Here is a 19,710-nt window from a genome sequence, read left to right on the forward strand (position 1 = left end):
CCTGGATGTGAAATGAAGTGCCCTATCCTCAAAACATCTCGTGGGAATCAGTTACCTCCCTATGTTGGATTTCCGCCATGCAAAGCATGTTCTTTGGGGAAGTTGAATACTCAACCCTCGATTACAAAGATTATTCACAACCTTTCTAAATTTTATTAGAGGATTCTTGGGGATATTTGTGGACCTATCCAACCAACATGCAGACCATTTAGATACTTTATGGTGGTGGTTGATGCATCGACACAATGGTCACATGTTTGCCTGTTATCCACATGCAACGCTGCATTTGCTAAACTTATAGCACAAATTATTAAGCTAAGGGCTCACCACCCTAATTATCTGATTAAGTCGATTCGACTGGATAACGTTGGAGAGTTTACGTCATAGACTTTTGACGATTATTGCAGGTCAGTAGGGATTGATGTGGAACATCATGTACCCCATGTTCACACACAAGACGGCCTAGCAGAAGCTTTCATAAAGCGCCTTCAATTGATAGCTCAAATTTTGGTTATGAGAACCAAATTGTCAGTATCTTCCTGGGGCTATGCAATATTGCACGCAGTTATGTTGGCCCACCACTACCCAACCACATTCACCGTTACAGTTGGTCAGCCTGACGCCTCGCATTTACGGGTGTTTGGGTGCGCCATTTATATGCCAATAGCGCCGTCATTATGTACCAAAATAGGTCATCAGAGAAAAATAGAAATCTATGTTGGTTATGATTTGCCATCAATTTTTCGTTATTTAGAATCCTTGACAGGAGATCTCTTTACCGCACATTTTGCGAATTGTCACTTTGATAAGACAGTTTTCCCATCGTTAGGGGGAGATAAGCATGCTAACGTTCCGGGAGAAAGTTATGAATTGTCGTGGTATGCTTCCACTGTGTCTCATTTAAATCCTCACACTACCCAGTCTGAAACTAAGGTGCGATGAATTATAGATCTTCAGAGCATGCCAGATGCTTTTAATGATCTAGCTAAGGTGACAAGATCACATATACCCGCTGCAAACGCACCTGCAAGGATAAATGTACCCCGCCTATGTCACTAGCCTGCTTGGGAAGGCTGAACCATCCCCGAAGGTGGGGAGATCGTACCTTCCATGCGGCCTGGTACATTGGTAGCCAGCCAATCATCTGCTTCAACCCTGAAATGTTGGTTCAAATGATTCACAACTCCGGAAAAGGAAATCGACACTAACTAGTGACCATAGTTTGAATCCGACCATCTCTCACTTATATGTTCCAATGCATGAGGTTATTCTAGATTACGATGATGTCTTAAATGAGACAAACTGACCTTCTGAGAATCGCGAGATTTCAGTCCATTATGCAGTATTGGATAAGATTTGGAATCGGAATGACATGATCATCGACGATGCATTTGTGTACATAGTAGCTACTGACATTATACTTAGCAATGACATTAAACCACGCTCCGTTGATGAATGCCAACGTAGAACCGATTGATCAAACTGGAAACAAGCAATCCAAGTCGAACTCGATTCACTTGCGAAACGTAAAATGTTTGGACCTATTGTTCCTACACCAGCACGTGTGAAGTCCGTTGGCTACAAGTCGGTTTTCGTGAGGAAGTGTTATGAGAAGAATGAAATAGTGCGATACAAAGCTCGCCCTTTAGTGCAAGGTTTCTCTCAACGCCCTGGGATTAATTATGAGGAGATGTATTCCCTCATAATGGACGTTATAACGTTCCGCTACCTAATCAGTTTGGTAGTTTCCAAAAAACTGAATAAGCAGCTTATGGACGTGGTAACAACGTATCTCTATGGGGATCTAGATACGGAAATATGCATAAAAGTTCCAGAAGGACTTCCATTGACTATTTCAAATAGTTCTAGACCACAAAACACTCTCTCAATTAGGTTAAGGAGGTCACTCTACAGATTGAAACAATCTGGGAGGATGTGGTATAACCGTCTGAGTGAATATTTGACAAGTCAGGGTTATGTGAACAATAAATTATGCCTATGCGTGTTCATAAAGAAGTCATTCCGAATTTGTAATTGTTGTAGTTTATGTCGACGACATGAACCTCATTAGAACTCCCGTAGAGCTTGAGGAAATTGTTGCACTTGAAATTGGAATTTGAGATGAATGATCTTAGGAAAACTCAATACTGTCTCGGCCTGGAGATCGAGCATTGTTCGGACAGAATCCTAGTACATGAATCGAACTACACCCAAAAGGTGTTGTGACGTTTTAATGAGGATCAAGCGAAGCCTTCGAGTACACCTATGATCGTTCGGACTCTAGATGCTAAACGAGATTTCTTCCGTCCAAATAAGGAAGAAGAGATTTTGGAACCCGAACTTCCTTACCTAAGTAAAATTGGGCCTTTATTGTACTTGGCTCAATGCATTAGACACGACATCTCATTCGTTATTAATCTTTTGGCTAGATACAACAATGCGTCCACACGTAGGCACTGAAATGGTGTTAAAGACATTTTCTGCTACCTCAACAGTACGACGAATTTGGGCTTGTTCTATACCCGTGAATCTTCAAGCGTTGCCGCCCCATGTAATTCTTGAAATGATTATCGCCTTGTTGGTTACGCAGATGCTGGATATCTGTCTAACCTACATAGGGTACATTCTCAAATAGGCTATGTCTTTACCGTTGGAGACACCACTTTATCTTGGAGGTCTACCAAGCAAACGCTAGTTACTTCTTCGAACCATGTTGAGATTATCGCCCTGCATGAAGCATCGCGTGAGTGCTTTTGGTTGAGAGTAGTTGTGGAACATATTCGAAGTACTAGTGGTCTTACCTCCATCGTTGACCTTCCTACGATGATCTTTGAAGACAATGCAGCATGCATCGAGCAGTTAAAGGAATGATACATCAAGGGAGACAACACCAAGCACATAGTGCCGAAGTTCTTTTACTCTTACCAGCAACAACAGCATCAGAACATTGAAGTTAAGCAAATCCATTACTAGGACAACCTGGTCAATCTCTTCACCAAGTCACCGCCCAAGTTTACTTTTTAGAGGCTCGTCCAAGGAAACGGTATGCGTAAATTATCTGAGTTGAATCGCTTATAGTTCTCTTATTTGGAAGTTATGTCTAACTTAAAGGGAGTCTCCTAAACCTGACTCACTTGATCTTAATGTACTATTTTGCCTATGATTAAGAGCATATTTCTCACTAGGTTTTTGCTACATAACGAAGTTTTGATGAGGCACCCATCCTGGGATGATCATACTCTGTTCAGTTCACTACATTCGTCATGTTTGACGTTTGTTTTAGGCATTATGCATACTTCTCACTTTTTGCCTTAGTTTCTGAGTTTTCCCTATGCCTTGGGTTTTACTATAGCGAAGTTTTGTGAGTTTTACTACCAATGCATACTTTCTTTAAATTTAAGACTTGCGTTCACCCGTTATGCCGATGACTTCATCAACTATTCTACCTTATGTGTTGAAGATCTGATGCGATGGTTTGTTGAGTATTAATACACTCAAGGAGAAGTCTTGTAGTCATATTTAGAATAAGAATGTGATTGTGTAAATTCTAGTAGGTCTAGGAATATCTCTTCCTAATTAGCAGGTGGATTAACTTAAATAATTATTTAAAGCTTTTGGATCTTGTATTGCTCACAGCCTATTTGGGAGGTGATTCTAGGTTTAAAAGTGGGAGGTGCTTTATTCAGAAGTGATTCTAAACCGCGCAAAAGCGGTGCCAGACGGACTCTTAATTATTATATTAGTTTCTTTTATTAAGAAATGAGAACTTTTATGAAAATGGCTTGGACTAAGTTTATTTTAACAAAAAACCATGCTATAATTTTATTCAAATAGTGCCTAATTCTTGGTCATGGTTAAGGATGGCAACATGGCGGATTGGGTTCGGATGTGCCATCCCCATAACCAAACCCGAAACCGTAAAAAACCCGAACATGTATTCCCTGTAACCAAACCTGTTGGGTAACAGATTCCCCATCGGGTAACGGTTTTCCCTGAATATATAATATTTCTTTCTTATGAAAATTACTCAAGTGTTAACATACTTGCTAAAATTTAACTGATTAAATAGTGAGAGAGACGAGGAGGCTGATGGTGTCTCGGTTGTTGGTTCTCGGTGGTGCGAGAGGGATGAGGAGAGAGAGTGAGAGGTCGCAGAGATGGTGGGGGTCTGGAGGGTGTGGTTTGAGGGCTCTGCATGGTGTGGGTGGTGGTGCTATGTGTGCGTAGCTCGGGAAAGGTGAGGAGAGTGTAATGAGGAGAGGGAGAAAGAGACAAAAAGAGAGAGAAAGTTGTAGAGAAGTGAGGTGAGAGAGAAAGCAGGGAAGAAGAGAAAGGTGAGGGATGAGGGAGAGAAAATGGTGGTGTGGTCCTTGTTTTGCATGTGTGTACACGTGTATGTGGTGCTCGGGGAAGGGAGAAGCACAGAGCACAAAAATGGGAAGAACGTGGAGAGAAAGTGAGGTGTGTTTTCTGGAAGAACTCAAAGGCTTTGAAGTGTGCACTGCATGTCTCCCATGAAGTATTAAAGTTGCTGGAGAAAAAAATAGGGATTTCATTCTTATGAGTTCGAAGCGGATACCCCTATAACCATAACTAAACCCGAAACCGAACAATTTATCCAATGGTTACCCATAACCGTAAAAAACTTGAAATTTGATCCTTGAAACCGAACTGTTCAGGTCGGTTACCTGCGGGGATCAAGTTTGACAACTTAAGTTGCCATCCCTAGTCATGGTTCGTAAATATTGTCTAGTTCTTAATCTAGTTTCATAAATAGTGTATGGTCCAGTTTCATTAATAGTTTCCAACTATTGGTTTAGTTTTAGAATTAGTGCCTAATTCTTGTTTTCGTTTCATAAATAGCGTCTACTTATTGGTCTAATTTCATAAATAGTGTCTACTTATTAATCCAATGTCATAAATAGTATCTACTAATTGGTCAAAATTTTATAAATAGTGTTTAATTCTTGATTTAGTTTCATAAGGTTTGAAACTTAGACATTTTTTGGTCCTGTAAAAGAACCCATTGCGTTGAAAACGATGAACCCAAAAATGATCATTTAGATCAAAACCTTGAGAAGATTATGTTCGCAGTAATTATATTTAAAAAACTATTTTCAATTACTACATTAAAATTTCCTCACATTTTTTTACATAACTACACTAATAAATGTAGCTCTCCATCCAAGTTTTGTTTGTAACACAAGTGGTATATTACATGTTATTATATGAGTGGCGGGAAATTTTATTTTTTATGCTAATAACTTTTTATCACAAGAATCTCATAACTTGTATAAAGACACGTGATGTACTACCCTGTATTCTGAGCACAGTGAAAAATTTCTCTTCATCTTGACATATAACACAACAATAGAACTAGTATCAATTCACATTATCTACGTATTCAGATTTCTAGCAACCGAGAAGATTCCAACACATCATTTCACTCCTAAAAAAAGAAAGAAAGGGCTAAAAAAAAAAAAAAAAAAAAAAAAAAAAAAAAAAAAAAAAAACAGAACTGGGCATATAATCACAACAATAAATCACAAACTCACCTACCTTTAAGCCCATTTCCCTTCACCCTAAACAGACTATTCCAAAAGATCAAAGTCAGGCACCAAGAAACTGCAATTTGCAAAGTTCTCCACATTTCACAAATCTAAAACAAAGACTTTAAAGCCTATTTATGTTTTTGGCAAAAAAGAAAATTTAAAAAAAAAAAGTTGAAGGCTGAAAGATGAGAATCACTCAACACTTTTTGGAGATCAACTGGTCATCACTGAAAGATTAGATCTTCGAAGCAGCTTCTAGGGTACAGAGGTCTCCGAAGCAGCTTTTAGATTAAACCTAAACAAAACCCTAAATTGAAACTCTGATTTCAACATAATAAACCTAAACAAAATACCAAATTCAAATTCAATATAATCAAAGCTAAGCAAACTAAATAAAACACTGAATTCAATAATCCCAAAAGTTTAGAACCTCTTAATACTTTATTTGAATCTAACTTTTAAAACTGAAAAATACTTTTGAAGTTACTTTTCAAGTTTTAAATCTTAAAAACTTGTTTGATTAGATTATTTTAAAAAAAATTGAACTCAAGACAACTTTAAAAAAAAAAAAAAAAGAGTATTATTTATGGATGAAAAGCTTTTTTCCATTTTGTATTTGTATTAATTCTATGAAGCAGGCAATTAGTGAAAAACAAAACCAAATTCAACACATCTAGAATTCAAGAATCTTGAGTACCTAAAAAATCTCATACCTGACCCATAAGCACTACTTTTATTTTTTATTTATTATTTTATTTATTATATTATTTTATATATATAACAAGGCCCTCGACCATTAACTCAGAAAAGACTGCATGCTACCCAAGGAAAAAAAAAAAAAAAAAGCCCCAAAGCGGTAGGAGAACTCACCATGAAACGTAACTTTTTCTGGGCTTAAAGCTTTCTTCCAATCGGGACCGGATTGTGTTGTGGTTGATAGGTTTTGAGAGAGATTGTGATGGGGTTCATGGTTTTTTTAGAGAGGATTTTTTGGTTCATGGTTTATAAGATAGAGAACTGGAGAGATTCTGGATGCAAATGGAACAAACTGGTCTCTTTAAAGACGTGGTCGCGCCCCCATCCAACAAATAGTAAGGGGAAATTTGTAAATCCACTGTTTAACATTAAAAAATAAAGCAGTAATGGGAAGAAAAACGAAAGGTATTTTCGTGAAATCACTATTGGTAAATAGTGCCCATCAACTGAAGTTTTCGTATAGGTATAATGATACAATACTAAGCGTAGTGCATTGTATACAGGGCCGTATTATGGCGGCTGGAAGCAGTCACAAAGCTGGCACACTTGCCATAACCTTTAGTCAAAAATGACGGCCCTTGCTCACAACGTCTAACGTCCAATGACTTCCAAGGCCGTATTATGGCGGCTGGAAGCAGTCACAAAGCTGGCACACCTGCCATAACCTTTAGTCAAAAATGACGGCCCTTGCTCACAACGTCCAACGTCCAACAAGAAGTCATGGTCTTCCAATTTAATGCAAGAAGTCATGGTCTTCCAACAAGAAAACTTGGCGACTTGAGTATCTGGAAAAGATCTTAAGTCATCCACAACAAAATTAAGTCATCAAAGTATTTTTTTTCCAACATCTTCCAACCTAGTCTTCTTTTGGGGTTGTAGAAGATCTTAAGTCATCCACAACAAAATTAATTCAGACTTGTCATATTCATAATCTTTGGGAAATATCAAACAATAAGCAAAACAATGCTTCAACACCAGAGACAAGTACTGGTAGCTTAGCTATAGAGCCGGCAGAGTTTCAATCTTTGCATCTGACAACTCCCATATGTCACTTTTTAGCACATTTTCTCATTCCTCCACATTTGGTTCAGAGCGTAAGAGACCATCGTGATATTTTGCAACTAAGGGAAGGCCTTTACACTTGCTAACAATTTGTCTTCCGATTACCTCAAGATTTGGATCTATAATAACACTCGCATCTTTGAAGGCATGTTTTGCAAATAACGACCAACAGTTTTCTTGAAGTGCTCTAAATAGTGGGTTTGAAGAGTACCCATCGTAGTTGCAACACCATTATTCTGTGTTGTCACAATGATCTTACTTCCATCAGCTCCAGACTCGAAGGGGCGTTTTAAAGAATCCCAAATATTGTAATTCTCATTCCAATCATCATCAAGAACAAAAATAAACTTCTTCCCCGCCAAAGCATCTGAGTTTGACCTGAAGCTGGTTCAGGTCTGTGGTATCACATGTTTGTGAAGTGACTGATGCACAAATTGTTTGTGTGATCTTAACAACGTCAAATTCATCAGAAACACAAACCCATGCCTGGAGCTCAAAATGCTGCTTCACTTTATCATCATTGTATAAGAGCTGAGCAAGGGTGGTCTTTCTGATCCCACCTATGCCCACAATGGGAATATGCCAATGTTACTACAAGTGACATCATTTGATAGCAACAATTGAATAGTGATTTCCTTCTCATGATCTATTCCATACACATTAGAGCCTTCTACTAAAGAAGTTGAAAGCAATGTTTGTGACATTTTGTGTCTACTACCTATTTTCAAATCAAGGGCATCTTTTTGTTCTACAATGAAGCTTAGCCTCTCAAGAATTTTCTTTCTCTTGCTTTCTACAGACTCATCAAAAGCATGCAAAGAAGCAGAGACAAGGTCTTGTACCTTGCTTGTGCTACTTCCAAATTCACCTTCAATTTTCCACCTCAACACATCTGTCTTGATCTCGTCTAGTAGGTCTTCAGCATCAAGGACTCCCTTTTTAAGCTCGTGCAACCACGACCTCACATGTAGGTTACGTAATTGCTTTTGCTCGGCATCATCATAAACAACACTAACAATCATCAACTTCTTCAGCAACCCATCAGTCAGTTTCTTTCCTCTGATGAAGTTCCTGACCTCCTAAGAATCTAACTTCACAAACACTTACTGGAAGAAACCCGAGAGAGCGGTTCTACCTATCACTGCCAACGCCATAATCATCTTATTTCTACGCCACACATTATCTAAGCTAGCATAACAGACTGAAATCTCACAATTCTCGGGAAGATGATTGGTCCCTTCAAGGACGCTTCCATAATCTAGAATTTCCTCATGCGTTGGGTAGAATGAGTAAGCGATTGTCAGATTCACGGTAGGTTCTTCGGGACCTTGTGCCGTGGTTTTCCTCTTCCGAGGGTGTGAATCCTTTGAACCAATGGGTCTGCTACGCTTTTGTGTAGGGGCAGATGATTGGCTAGCCGATAATGTACGTGGATCACCAAGATTGGCATCCTGGGCTTCCAGGAGGGCAGTTTGTCATACATTTGGTACATCCATCTTTGTAGGCGTATTCGCAGTTGGAATATGTGATTTTGTCACGCGCTCTATATTGGTGAAAACATCTGGCATGCTATGAGCTAAGCTCTGAAGATCTAATATGTGCTGCACTTCAGTTTCAAATTGAGCGGTGCAGAGATCTAAATGAGACAAAGTGGGAGTCGTCCACGATAATTCGCATCGTTCTTCAGGAACGTTGATGTTCTTATCTCCCTCTAACGACAGGAAGACTGTTTCATAGAAATGACAATCCGTGAAACGAGCAGTAAATAGATCGTCTGTCAAAGGTTCTAAGTAACGAATAATCGAAGGAGAATCATTTTCGACATAGATTCTCATCCTTTGTTGAGGCCTCATTTCTGTACGTAAGCGCGGCGAGATCGGCACATATACCGCACAACCTAATACGCGCAGATGCGATATGTAGGGTTCCTATCCGGTAACCAACTGAAGGGCACTAAATGGTTGTGTCGCAACAAGCCTCAGACGGACCAACTTTGCTGCGTGCAATATTGCATGGCCCCAAGCAGCAATTGGAAGCTTGGTACGTATGACCAATGATCGAGCAATCATTTGTAAGCGCTTAATGAAAGCCTCTGCCAAGCCATTATGGGTATGAACATGGGTTACAGGATGTTCAACTTCAACCCCAACCAACATGCAATAGTCATCAAAAGTTTTAGATGTGAATTCTTCAGCATTATCCAATCAAATATATTTAATCGGATAATTTGGGTGGTGAACCCTAAGCTTGATAACCTAAGCCAACAATTTGGAGAATGCAGCGTTCCTTGTGGACAACAAACACACGTGTGACCAATGTGTGGAAGCATCAACCAAAACCATAAAGTATCTAAATGGTCCGCAGGGAGGGTGAATCGGTCCACAAATGTTCCCCTGAATCCATTGTAGAAAAATGGGAGGATTGGAACGAATCTTGTCATAAGAAGGCTTAGTAATAAGCTTTCCCATCGAACATGTTTGACATGCGATTCCTTGGATCAAACATAAACTTAGTGGATGCCTATGTGAAGATTTAAGGATACGGCGCATCGCTATTCGTCCAGGATGTCCCAAACGATCATGCCAAAGTGTAATTTCGTGTGCGGTCCTAGTAGTAGGGCCGACCATATAGTGGCATTCAATGAGGCGTATGGTCGTAGTATACAGACCACTCGGATACGCTTCATCTTCTCTAGAATACACTTCTGGCCATATTCGTAGGAAGTTATGCACAAAAATTCAACTCTGTTTTCTACGTGGGTTTCAACATGGTAATTGTTATCTCTAATGTCCTTGAAACTTAACAACGTTCTTCCAGAACGTGGAGAATAGAGTGCCTTATCAATGGTCAAGATTGTACCATTGGACAACATTATATGTGTTTTACCGTATCCTTCTATCAGGTTGGATGAGCCTGAGAGGGTTGTCAGAGTTGCATTCTTAGGTACGAAGTTAGTGAAATAGATGCGTTCACGCAAAACATTGTGTGTGGTTACACTATCTGCCAGACAACTAACTTTCCCACTAGTCATACATAGAATGAGAAATTAATTTGAATCGGTCACATGCATAAAAGTTTATAAAAACAAATATCAATTCAAAATAATTTCATTTATTCAATGATTAAAAACTTAATATCCAAAACAAATCACCAACTAATAATTCAAACATAAAGGAAAATTGTTCAAAAATCAACCAAAAACAAAGGAGGGATTTGACCACTAGGTGGAATTCAGCCCCAATTATCTTATTTCAACTAAAAATAAGTCTATGTCTAAAATTCTAATCTTCTATAAGGGTGGTATACACATGAAAATCAGAAACCTCTATCTTTGTAGTCTCCGGTTCGTCCACTTGCATGACATTTGATTCAAACTTCTTACATCGAGAATGATATTCATCTACAACTTTATTAGGAGCTCAGCAAACATGGGACCAGTGGTCCTTTGAACCACAACGATAGCACATGTATGTATCCATGGTTTCAGGTGCTTTGCCCTTATTCTTGAAGTTTGGGGCTTTCGGAGCGAGGTTTGAGCGCTTCTGGGCTTTGTTTCCTCTCTTGGATGGGCCTTGACTCTGTTAACCTTGGTGGGATGGCTTATGGCCGCCCTTACCACGCTTCTTTTGGCGTTTTGCGCATTGGTTGGTGCTATAATGTGCTTCAGGCACAACAGTTGCCCCAGTAGGTCGAGCTTGATGATTCTTCATCAACAGCTGGTTCTGCTTTTCAGCGAGAAGTAAAACAGAGATCAAATCTGAGAACGTAGTGAACTTCTGAGCTCTATATTATTGTTGCAAGACATTATTAGAAGCAGAGAAAGTCGAATAGGTCTTCTCTAGGAGATCCTCTTCAGTCAAAGTTTCATTGCAAAACTTGAGAAGTTATCGGATTCGACAAACTTCAAAGTATTATTCATTCACAAACTTAAAGTCTTGGAAGCGCAAATGCTGCCAGCTGTGTCCTGCTTCAGGCAAGAATATGTCTTTTTGGTGATCAAAACGATCAGCCAAATCGACCCATAATGCACGTGGATCCTCCTTAGCAAGGTATTCAGTTTGTAGAGCATCATGAATATGTCTTCGGATGAAGATCATAGCAGTGGCTTTTTCAGCTTCGCCAACAAGTTCGTTTATTGCTTCTTCAATGGCATGACGCAAGTTCTTTGCAGTGAGGTGGAGCTTCACATCTTGGACCCACTAGAGGTAGTTCCTTCCAGAGACCTCTAAAGCGATGAAGTCAAGTTTGTTCAAATTCGACATGTTCCTATCACAAAATAGATGGACAAGATGTGGTTAGTGTAATGGAGAAAAATCAATCCCTTCACGTAGGAGTAGAACATACAGGTTCTAATATACAAATTGAATAAGTCGGGCCGAGACAGGGCAATTGAATCGGAATTTCAAAAAAAAATTCCGACGAGATTTCGACGAATCTCAGTCCTTTATTTATTTATTTTATTTATGTGGGACGACTTCTGGTCGTCAGCAACATGAACCAAAGGTTCAAGGCAATGGCTGCAGGCCATGCTGTGGTCAAGGACACCGTGAAAGGTGTTGTGTTTTGTTGGTTTTGAGACTCGTAACTTCTGGTTCCGTGGGTTTTCTAGGGAGAAAGAGAGTTGCAGGCTCTCGGCTTGGCTTGGGGAATCCCATTTGCAGGATGGTGGTCACGAGTTCGAAAGAACCCTAGGTTCCCAAAAAAAAAAAATTTCAATTCAATTTTTGATATATAATTCAATTAAAAAAAACATATTCAATTTGATTCAATTCATGGCAAATATCAAATTCACATAATTTCAACAATTATGATTATGAGGCATACACAATTTATGTAGAATCTAAAATACGTAAAACGTAAAGTTGGGTCATGCATCATAGTGAATGTTTATGCTATCAGGACTGCAAAAATATCAAGTTAAAAATCGTTGTTTTGAAAGAACCTGATTGCGTGATGATATGGATAAACTGGTTTGATGAAGAAAAATTCTTCAACGTCAGATTCCTGAGCGCAGCGGTAGGATTGTGCTGATAACGTGTTGTGGTTTATTTTATCTGACAAGTTTAGGATGGCCAACGACAAGGAGAAGAAGAGAGAGATGTTTGTAGAATTGTAGGGGAATGTGTGTTGTTATCCCTCTTACATTGTGCCTTTATTTATAGTAGTAAAGGAGAGAAGATATTTCTTCTTCCCCAAAGAATACAAGATATAATAAGAAATGATAACTAGAATTAAATTTAATCTAGGATTTACACAATCATACTTAAACTAGGAATGTTTACAACATTTTGATTATTTTTTAATATTTAATGTACCTTTAGGCTCAATAAAATAATAAAATAAATATTTGACATTTTAATTGAAAAAAAAAAAAAATTTAACATTTGTATTCAATTTACCCATCAAATAAAATTTTAACGTACAATATTTGACATCTCGAGTTAACAGCTAATCAAAGACCAGGAGGATCTCGCATTACAAATCTACTACACATGAGAACCACTCGTTATTATAAAGTAAAAATCTTTACCTAATTTTTGGGTGCTTTATGGATTTCACTTGTCAATAATTTAATTCTAGTGGTGGTGGTCGGCCCTTTAATGCTGCGGGCCCAGTCCAGCATCATTGGCAACATCCCCATCAACAAAAACTGGCGCAGCCCTATGCGGGTCCTTCTCCTTCTAATGTTTATTCGGTTAGGCAATACTTCATTACCCACATCGGCACCCTTCCTCCTTCGCTTGATTCCTTTAATTTTCATCTTCGCATTGTCTTTTTTTCTTCCCGACCTTTGTAATATTTTTTGTTGCTCGTTTCAATTTTTCTTCTGGAGCAGTTGATTCAACTACATTTGCTTTCTGGGATGTGTTTGGTTTCCTAGAAAATGTAGAACTAATTGAGTATTAGCCATTTACATTTGAGTATCTATGATTGTTTTGCTGGAAGAAAATAAAGAAAATGAATTTCTGGGTTTTTAGTTAATTGTGTTTTGATTTACATTGTAAAATGCTAATTTCGGTTCGATTAGCCGAACAGTGAGAGTGGTGGTCATTATATGATTATAATCTGCCCAAATTTAAGAATTCAAAATTTGATTCTGTCAGGCAATGTCTGTTTGTAAGGAACTGAATTGGTTATACTAATGCGAGTTTTGATTTGTACGATTGATTTTACTGCAGCCGACGAATCAGAGAAGTTTGTAGAAGCCTCGAAGAAGGGGAATTTAATTCCTCTGTCTCGGATCATCCAACTCCTGTTCTTGCTTACCGGTGTCTGGTTAAGGAGGATGATAGAGATGCTCCAAGTTTTCTGTTTGAGTCAGTTGAGCGGGGTTCCAACGACTCCAATGTTGTAAGCGTCCTCAGCCCCATGTATCATTTGTATTTGTTTGCATCTGACTTTAGACAATAATTAATCACTTACAAATTTTTGGTGTCAATCATTTGTTAGGGCCGGTACAGTGTTATTGGTGCCCAACCATCCATTGAAATCGTGGCTAAGGAGAACATGGTTACCATTATGGAGATCGTGGAGGATCCAATGACTGTTCCACGGAGAATCATGGAGGGATGGACACCCCAACTTCTTGATGAACTTCCAGAAGCATTTTGTGGTCTGATAAGTACACAAATAACATGCTTTAAAATGCTGCATTTGCTTGAATATATGGCATGATGTTGTTACAGTTGCTCCTTGCTTCCATAATTTCTGCAACGGATGTTTCTCTGAGTGGTTAAAGAGATCGCAGGAGAAACGTTCAAATGTACTATGTCGAGCAGTTGTACAGTTTGTTGGAAGAAATCACTTCCTGCTTAACGTTGTGGAGGAAATACTATAAGTGGATTCTTCACTAAAACGCTCCAATGATGAAGTGGCAATTTTAGACTCCTATGCAACAATACGATATAATCTTATCTTAAACTCTGAAAAATGTCTTTGCGGAAAAAGGGCTCGCTCCCAAGTGGATGAAGAATATGATAATGCGTCTAATCCATGCCCTCAATGTGGTAATGAATATGGTGGGTTTCGCTGCAATCAAACAACTATCCATCTGCAATGTCAAGCATGCGGAGGAATGATGCCTTCGTGCACCAATAACAGTGTACCTCAACACTGCTTAGGATGCGATAAGGTATTTTGCTGTACATATTGGCATGTGCAAGGGGTTTCACAGAGTGATTCTCACCGTGTGTGCAGTCGCGAGACCTTCAAACCAATCTCAGAACGGACCATCTGTAGAATCCCTACTTCGGCACATGAAAACAATCGACATGAACAAGTTATCACTGAGAAGTGTATTGCACAGTTGGGGAGAACATTGCAGGATGTCGTTGCAGAATGGCTTGCAAAGTTGAACAACAGAGAAATTGATCAAACGAGGATGCCCCTGAATAATGCTGAGGCGATAACTTCTGGGAGACCTACATGCAATTACTGTTATGAGAAGCTGACCTCCTTCCTCTTGTACCGGTTTCAGATTTCGATTCCTAAATATCATCTACCCACAGAGGCATCAAACAAGGAAAATTGCTGGTATGGATATGCATGTCGGACACAGCACCATAATGAAGAACATGCTCATAAAAGAAATCATATGTAGATCTTCGTTCTCTTGTTTCCTCTGTTTTGAGAATTAGAAATTTATTACAAGCTTATCTTCTCTGGTACTACTAACATTTTCTGGCAGCCAGTATTTATGTGTAAGAGTTGTTTACTTTTGTTTGCTCATAAGTTTCGCGTACATATCATTGCACAACTCCAAACCTACACATGCGAAGCAACTTGAAAACTTTTGTTGCATCCCTAAGGGCATGATGAAATGGTAATCATTTGATAAGACATGATTAGTAGATAAGATCATCTTGCAATACTAATTAAACAAGTTGAATTTAGACAGGTTGGGATAGATTAGTAAACAACAGAGGGTTTGCGATACTCTGGTCTTGCAACATGCATGCATGATCATAGATTCCCAGTTCCACATAAACGAAAGCATCATCCATATTTTACAAACCAACAAGATGAGAGAATGAACAACATTCACAATCCACAAGTCGAAGACTAACAAGATGAGAGAATGAACGAGTCGTCTCCTAACCGATTTGGAATTTTTGCACCTCCGTATCTTTCTATCTCAAATACTTTGAAGTTTATATGGGACGAGTACCTGTAGAATTTGTTATCATGTGAATATTAACATTTGAAACATGTTTATGATTTAAAATTTACACAGCTAGATCGTAAATAAACAAATAAATGCACGTTGACGAAATACATACCATTGCAAATCATATCACTCGGAAATCATATCAATCTTTATGTTGGGGATGTGAGAAATCTTGGCCCAATCTTCTCCCGTGTCTCTCTGGCACCGTTGTGTCAGCAAATCACACTGGAAGATATATAGAAGAGAAAGAGAAGTGGGTAGCCCTTCATCTGGCAAGCTCTGGAGTTGAGGACAATTACAAATATACAACTCCTCGAGAGAGATGATGTGTCTTAACGCCTTGCCGTCAATGGTTTTTAGATTCGGATGACCGGAGATTCTGAGAGAAGTGAGAGTGGTTGGCAGCAGCCCCTCTTTTGGAAATGATTCCACAATTTCTTCTTCTTCACATCCTGAGAAGTCGACACCCAAGTTTATGAGAGAGGTGAGTGTTTGTAGACCCCACCGCATACGGTTTGCCATCAGTTTTTTACAACTCCAGATTTCGAGCGAACGCAATTTAGACGGCAATCCCCCTTCCGGAAATGATTCCAATTCTGGACAATCCCATATACACAAAGACTCGATAGACGGGAGAGAGATTTGCATCTCCTCTGGCAGTGACCTGATTTTGTTACAATGATAGATTGCCATATTCTTCAAGTTGGGCGCTTGCAGTCCTCCTCCATGGGGGAAACCCACAAATTCTGGGCATCCCTTTATCTTCAAGACAACGAGAGATGGGAATTTAGATTCTTCCGGAAATGATTTAAATTCTTTACACTTAATTACGGACAGAGACTGAAGAGACGGGAGAGAGGCGTGCATCTCCTCTGACAGTGACCTGAATTTGTTACATTCTTTGATTTTCATATTCTTCAAGTTGGGCGCTTGCAGTCCTCCATCATGGGGGAAACCCACAAATTCTTTACACCCGTCTATGTACAGAGACTGAAGGGACGGGAGAGAGGCGTGCATCTCCTCTGGCATTGACCACAAGTTTTTAGAAGTGAGCACACATATCATCTTCAAGTTGGGCGCAAGCAACACTCCACCACCCACAAAACATACCAGATTCGGGCAATACTTTATTTCCAACGTAAGGAGGGATGGGAGTTCAATACGGAATTTATTGCATTCTTGCGAACAAGCAAGGGATTCAACATTAACTTTAAGCAAACGTAGTCGCTCAAGTCTTGGGAAGTAGTCTAACGGTATATTCCCCATTAGTTTGGGACAGTAGTCCAGACGAAGCTCACAAAGATTAGGAAAATGTCCGCCTACTTCTTCTTCACCTCCGGGGAAACACCACTCTTGCCATTCCTGCATGCTACAGAAACTCAGAAACTCCAAAGATCTAAATGCAGGTTTAATTCCCCCATAAAACTCAGACCCCACTGATTCCACTCCATTTAACCCATAAATTTCAAGCCTTTTGAGGGAGGGTAGCTGCCCCAATGCTGGGAGGGAGAAACAATATCCACAAGTCTCAAGTCGGATAGTGACGAGGTTAGAGAAAGACTCATCTCCTAACCAACCTGGAAACTTTGTGCCTCCGTATCCTTCTATAGCCAGTACTTTTAGGTTTGTATTGGGCTGCAGGTTGCCCAGCACTCGGCTATCGTTTTGAGAATCGATAGTGTCACCTTCCCATTTCAAACGTAGTTCATTAAGCTTCTTGTCCCTTAGTTTGGCCTCCGAAGCATCCTCAACACGTTTGATATTTTGAAGCCCTGATATATGAAGATTTCCACGCAAATGCTGAAGCCCCTCTAACTCAGCAATTCTCCCGCCATCTTTTTTGTCCAAGACAAATTTACCTCGTAATGTTCTCAGATCTTTCAATTTACCCATGTGGAGGGGCATCTTTTTTACATTCATATCGCTGAAATCAAGATGGCGCAAGTTGACAAGTCTACTCAAATTGGTGGGCAATTCAGTTTGATACGACAACAATAATGTTTGTAAATTATACAAACTGCATACCGTGTCTGGTAATTTCTGGATTGAAGTCATGCACAAGTCTAGGTACCGTAGATGCTTCAAGTTGCTAATCGAATCAGGCAACTCCCCAATATCAAGCCCTCGTAGTTTGAGAACTCTTAAACATTGTAGCATTGAAAGACGATCAAGTCGTACTGGCGGCCGAAAATAGCTTCTGTCAAGAATGAAGGTGCGCAAATACTTAGCTTCATAAACAGTGTCAAATCTCTCATAATCAACATTAGATGAATATTGCAAATAAGAAAAATGACGACCCTTGCTCACAACGTCCAATGAGAAGTCGTGGTCTTCCAATCTAATGCAAAATTCTCCAAATACGTAAGTCGCCAAGTCATGCATTAGATCATGCATGATGAAACAATCATTTGAAGACGAGTATTGAAAAAATGACCGAGAGATTAGATCATCAAAGTATTTCTCTCCAACATCTTCCAACATATTTTTCTTTTGGGGTTGTAAAAGATCTTCGGCCATCCACAACAAAATTAATTCAGATTTTTGAAATACATAATCTTTGGGAAATATTGAACAATAAGCAAAACAACGCTTCACCACCGGAGACAAATACTTATAGCTTAGCCATAAAGCTGGCAGAATGTCAGTCTTTGCATCTGACAACTCCCATATGTCACTTTTTAGCACATTTTCCCATTCCTCCACATTTGGTTCAGAGCGTAAGAGACCACCGAGAGATTTTGCAGCTAAAGGAAGGCCTTTACACTTGCTAACAATTTGTCTTCCAATTACCTCAAGATTTGGATCTACAACACCACTTGCATCTTTGGAGGCATGTTTTGCAAATAAAAACCAACAGTCTTCCTCAAGTAAGTGCTTTAAATAGTGGGTTTGAATAGTACCCATCGTAGATGCAACACCATCATTCCTTGCGGTCACAATGATCTTACTTCCATCAGCTCCAGACTCGAAGGGGCGTCTTAAGGAATCCCAAATATTGTAATTCTCGTTCCAAACATCATCAAGAACAAAAAGAAACTTCTTCCCCGCCAAAGCATCTTTGAGTTTGACTTGAAGCTGGTTTAGGTCTGTGGTATCACAGGTTTGTGAAGTGACTGATGCATAAATTGTTTGTGTGATCTTAACGACGTCAAATTCATCAGAAACACAACCCCATGCCTGGAGCTCAAAATGCTGCTTCACTCTATCATCATTGTATAAGAGCTGAGCAAGGGTGGTCTTTCCGATCCCACCCATGCCCACGATGGGAATGACGCCAATCATATAACAAGTAACATCATCTGATAGCAACAATTGAATGATGGTTTCCTTCTCATGATCTCTTCCATATACATCGGAGCCTTCTACTAAAGAAGTTGAAGGCAATGTTTGTGAGACTCTGTGACCACAACGTTCTTTCAAACCGAAGGCATCTTTCTGTTTGGAAATGAAGCTTAGCGTCTCAAGAATTTCCTTTATCTTGTTGTCTATAGATTCATCAAAAGCATGGAAAGAAGCAGAGATGAGGTCTTGTACCTTGCTTGTGCTACTTCCAAATTCAGCTTCCATTTTCCGCCTTAACGCTTCTGTCTTGATCTCGTCCAGTAGGTCCTCAGCATGAAAGACTGCCTCTTTAAGCTCATGCAGCCAGTGCTTCACAACTGGGTTACTTAACTGCTTTTGCTCGGCATCATCATAAACAGCATTGATAGACATCAACTCGATCCTCAACTTCTTCAGCAACCCATCGGTCAGTTTCTTTCCTCTGACGAAGTTCTTGACCTCCTGAGAATCCAACTTCACAAATACTTGCTGGAAGAAACCCGAGAGAGCGGCTCCACCTACCAACGCCAACGCCATGATCGACCGATCGATTTTCTTGTTTGCAAATGGAATTTAGTGTTTTGCAAAAACTACTGAATGAACGACTATAGTTTCGCTTGGTACTAAAAAGTGGTTATATTATTATATGTAATTAAGAAGCTGGTAGGAAATTACGCGTAGAGTGCACAAAGCAGATGCTCTCTTGGAGATGGGATCCTATTAAGTTAATAACTGGGAATTAGCAAACAAATAATATTATTTGGACCATTAGGTAAAACTCACGTGGTTTAACGCTCCTCCATGTGTTATGAGTCTCACGAGGTTTTTGCATTTTTGTGGACTGTCTTTATT

At 39.4% G+C, this 19,710-nt stretch overlaps 1 protein-coding gene and 2 pseudogenes across 1 annotated transcript; 1 reads left to right on the forward strand and 2 right to left on the reverse strand.

Annotated features, from left to right (window-relative positions):
- Positions 1-6,870: 6,870 nt before the first annotated feature.
- LOC137741680 (putative disease resistance RPP13-like protein 1) lies at positions 6,871-8,524 on the reverse strand (annotated as a pseudogene).
- Positions 8,525-13,477: 4,953 nt separating this feature from the next.
- On the forward strand, positions 13,478-15,016 carry LOC137743160 (uncharacterized; annotated as a pseudogene).
- A 415-nt stretch (positions 15,017-15,431) lies between these two features.
- Positions 15,432-19,395, reverse strand: LOC137743651 (putative disease resistance RPP13-like protein 1). Its single transcript, XM_068483582.1, has 4 exons — positions 16,741-19,395; positions 16,369-16,662; positions 15,685-16,299; positions 15,432-15,533 (listed from the first exon to the last, which is right to left on the reverse strand). Exons 1-4 carry the CDS (start codon positions 19,393-19,395, stop codon positions 15,432-15,434), a joined length of 3,666 nt encoding a protein of 1,221 aa, XP_068339683.1.
- Positions 19,396-19,710: the final 315 nt, after the last annotated feature.

Source organism: Pyrus communis, chromosome 8 (genome assembly GCF_963583255.1).
Source record: "Pyrus communis chromosome 8, drPyrComm1.1, whole genome shotgun sequence".
Taxonomy (NCBI): domain Eukaryota; kingdom Viridiplantae; phylum Streptophyta; class Magnoliopsida; order Rosales; family Rosaceae; genus Pyrus; species Pyrus communis.

Coding starts and splice junctions, on each gene's coding strand:
- LOC137743651 (XM_068483582.1), bottom strand. CDS start 19,395: ATGGCGTTGGCGTTGGTAGGTGGAGCCGCTCTCTCGGGTTTCTTCCAG. Junction 16,300..16,368: donor CGTCTCTTCAGTCTCTGTCC/GTAATTAAGTGT, acceptor GTTGTCTTGAAG/ATAAAGGGATGCCCAGAATT. Junction 15,534..15,684: donor CTCACATCCCCAACATAAAG/ATTGATATGATT, acceptor TTCTACAGGTAC/TCGTCCCATATAAACTTCAA.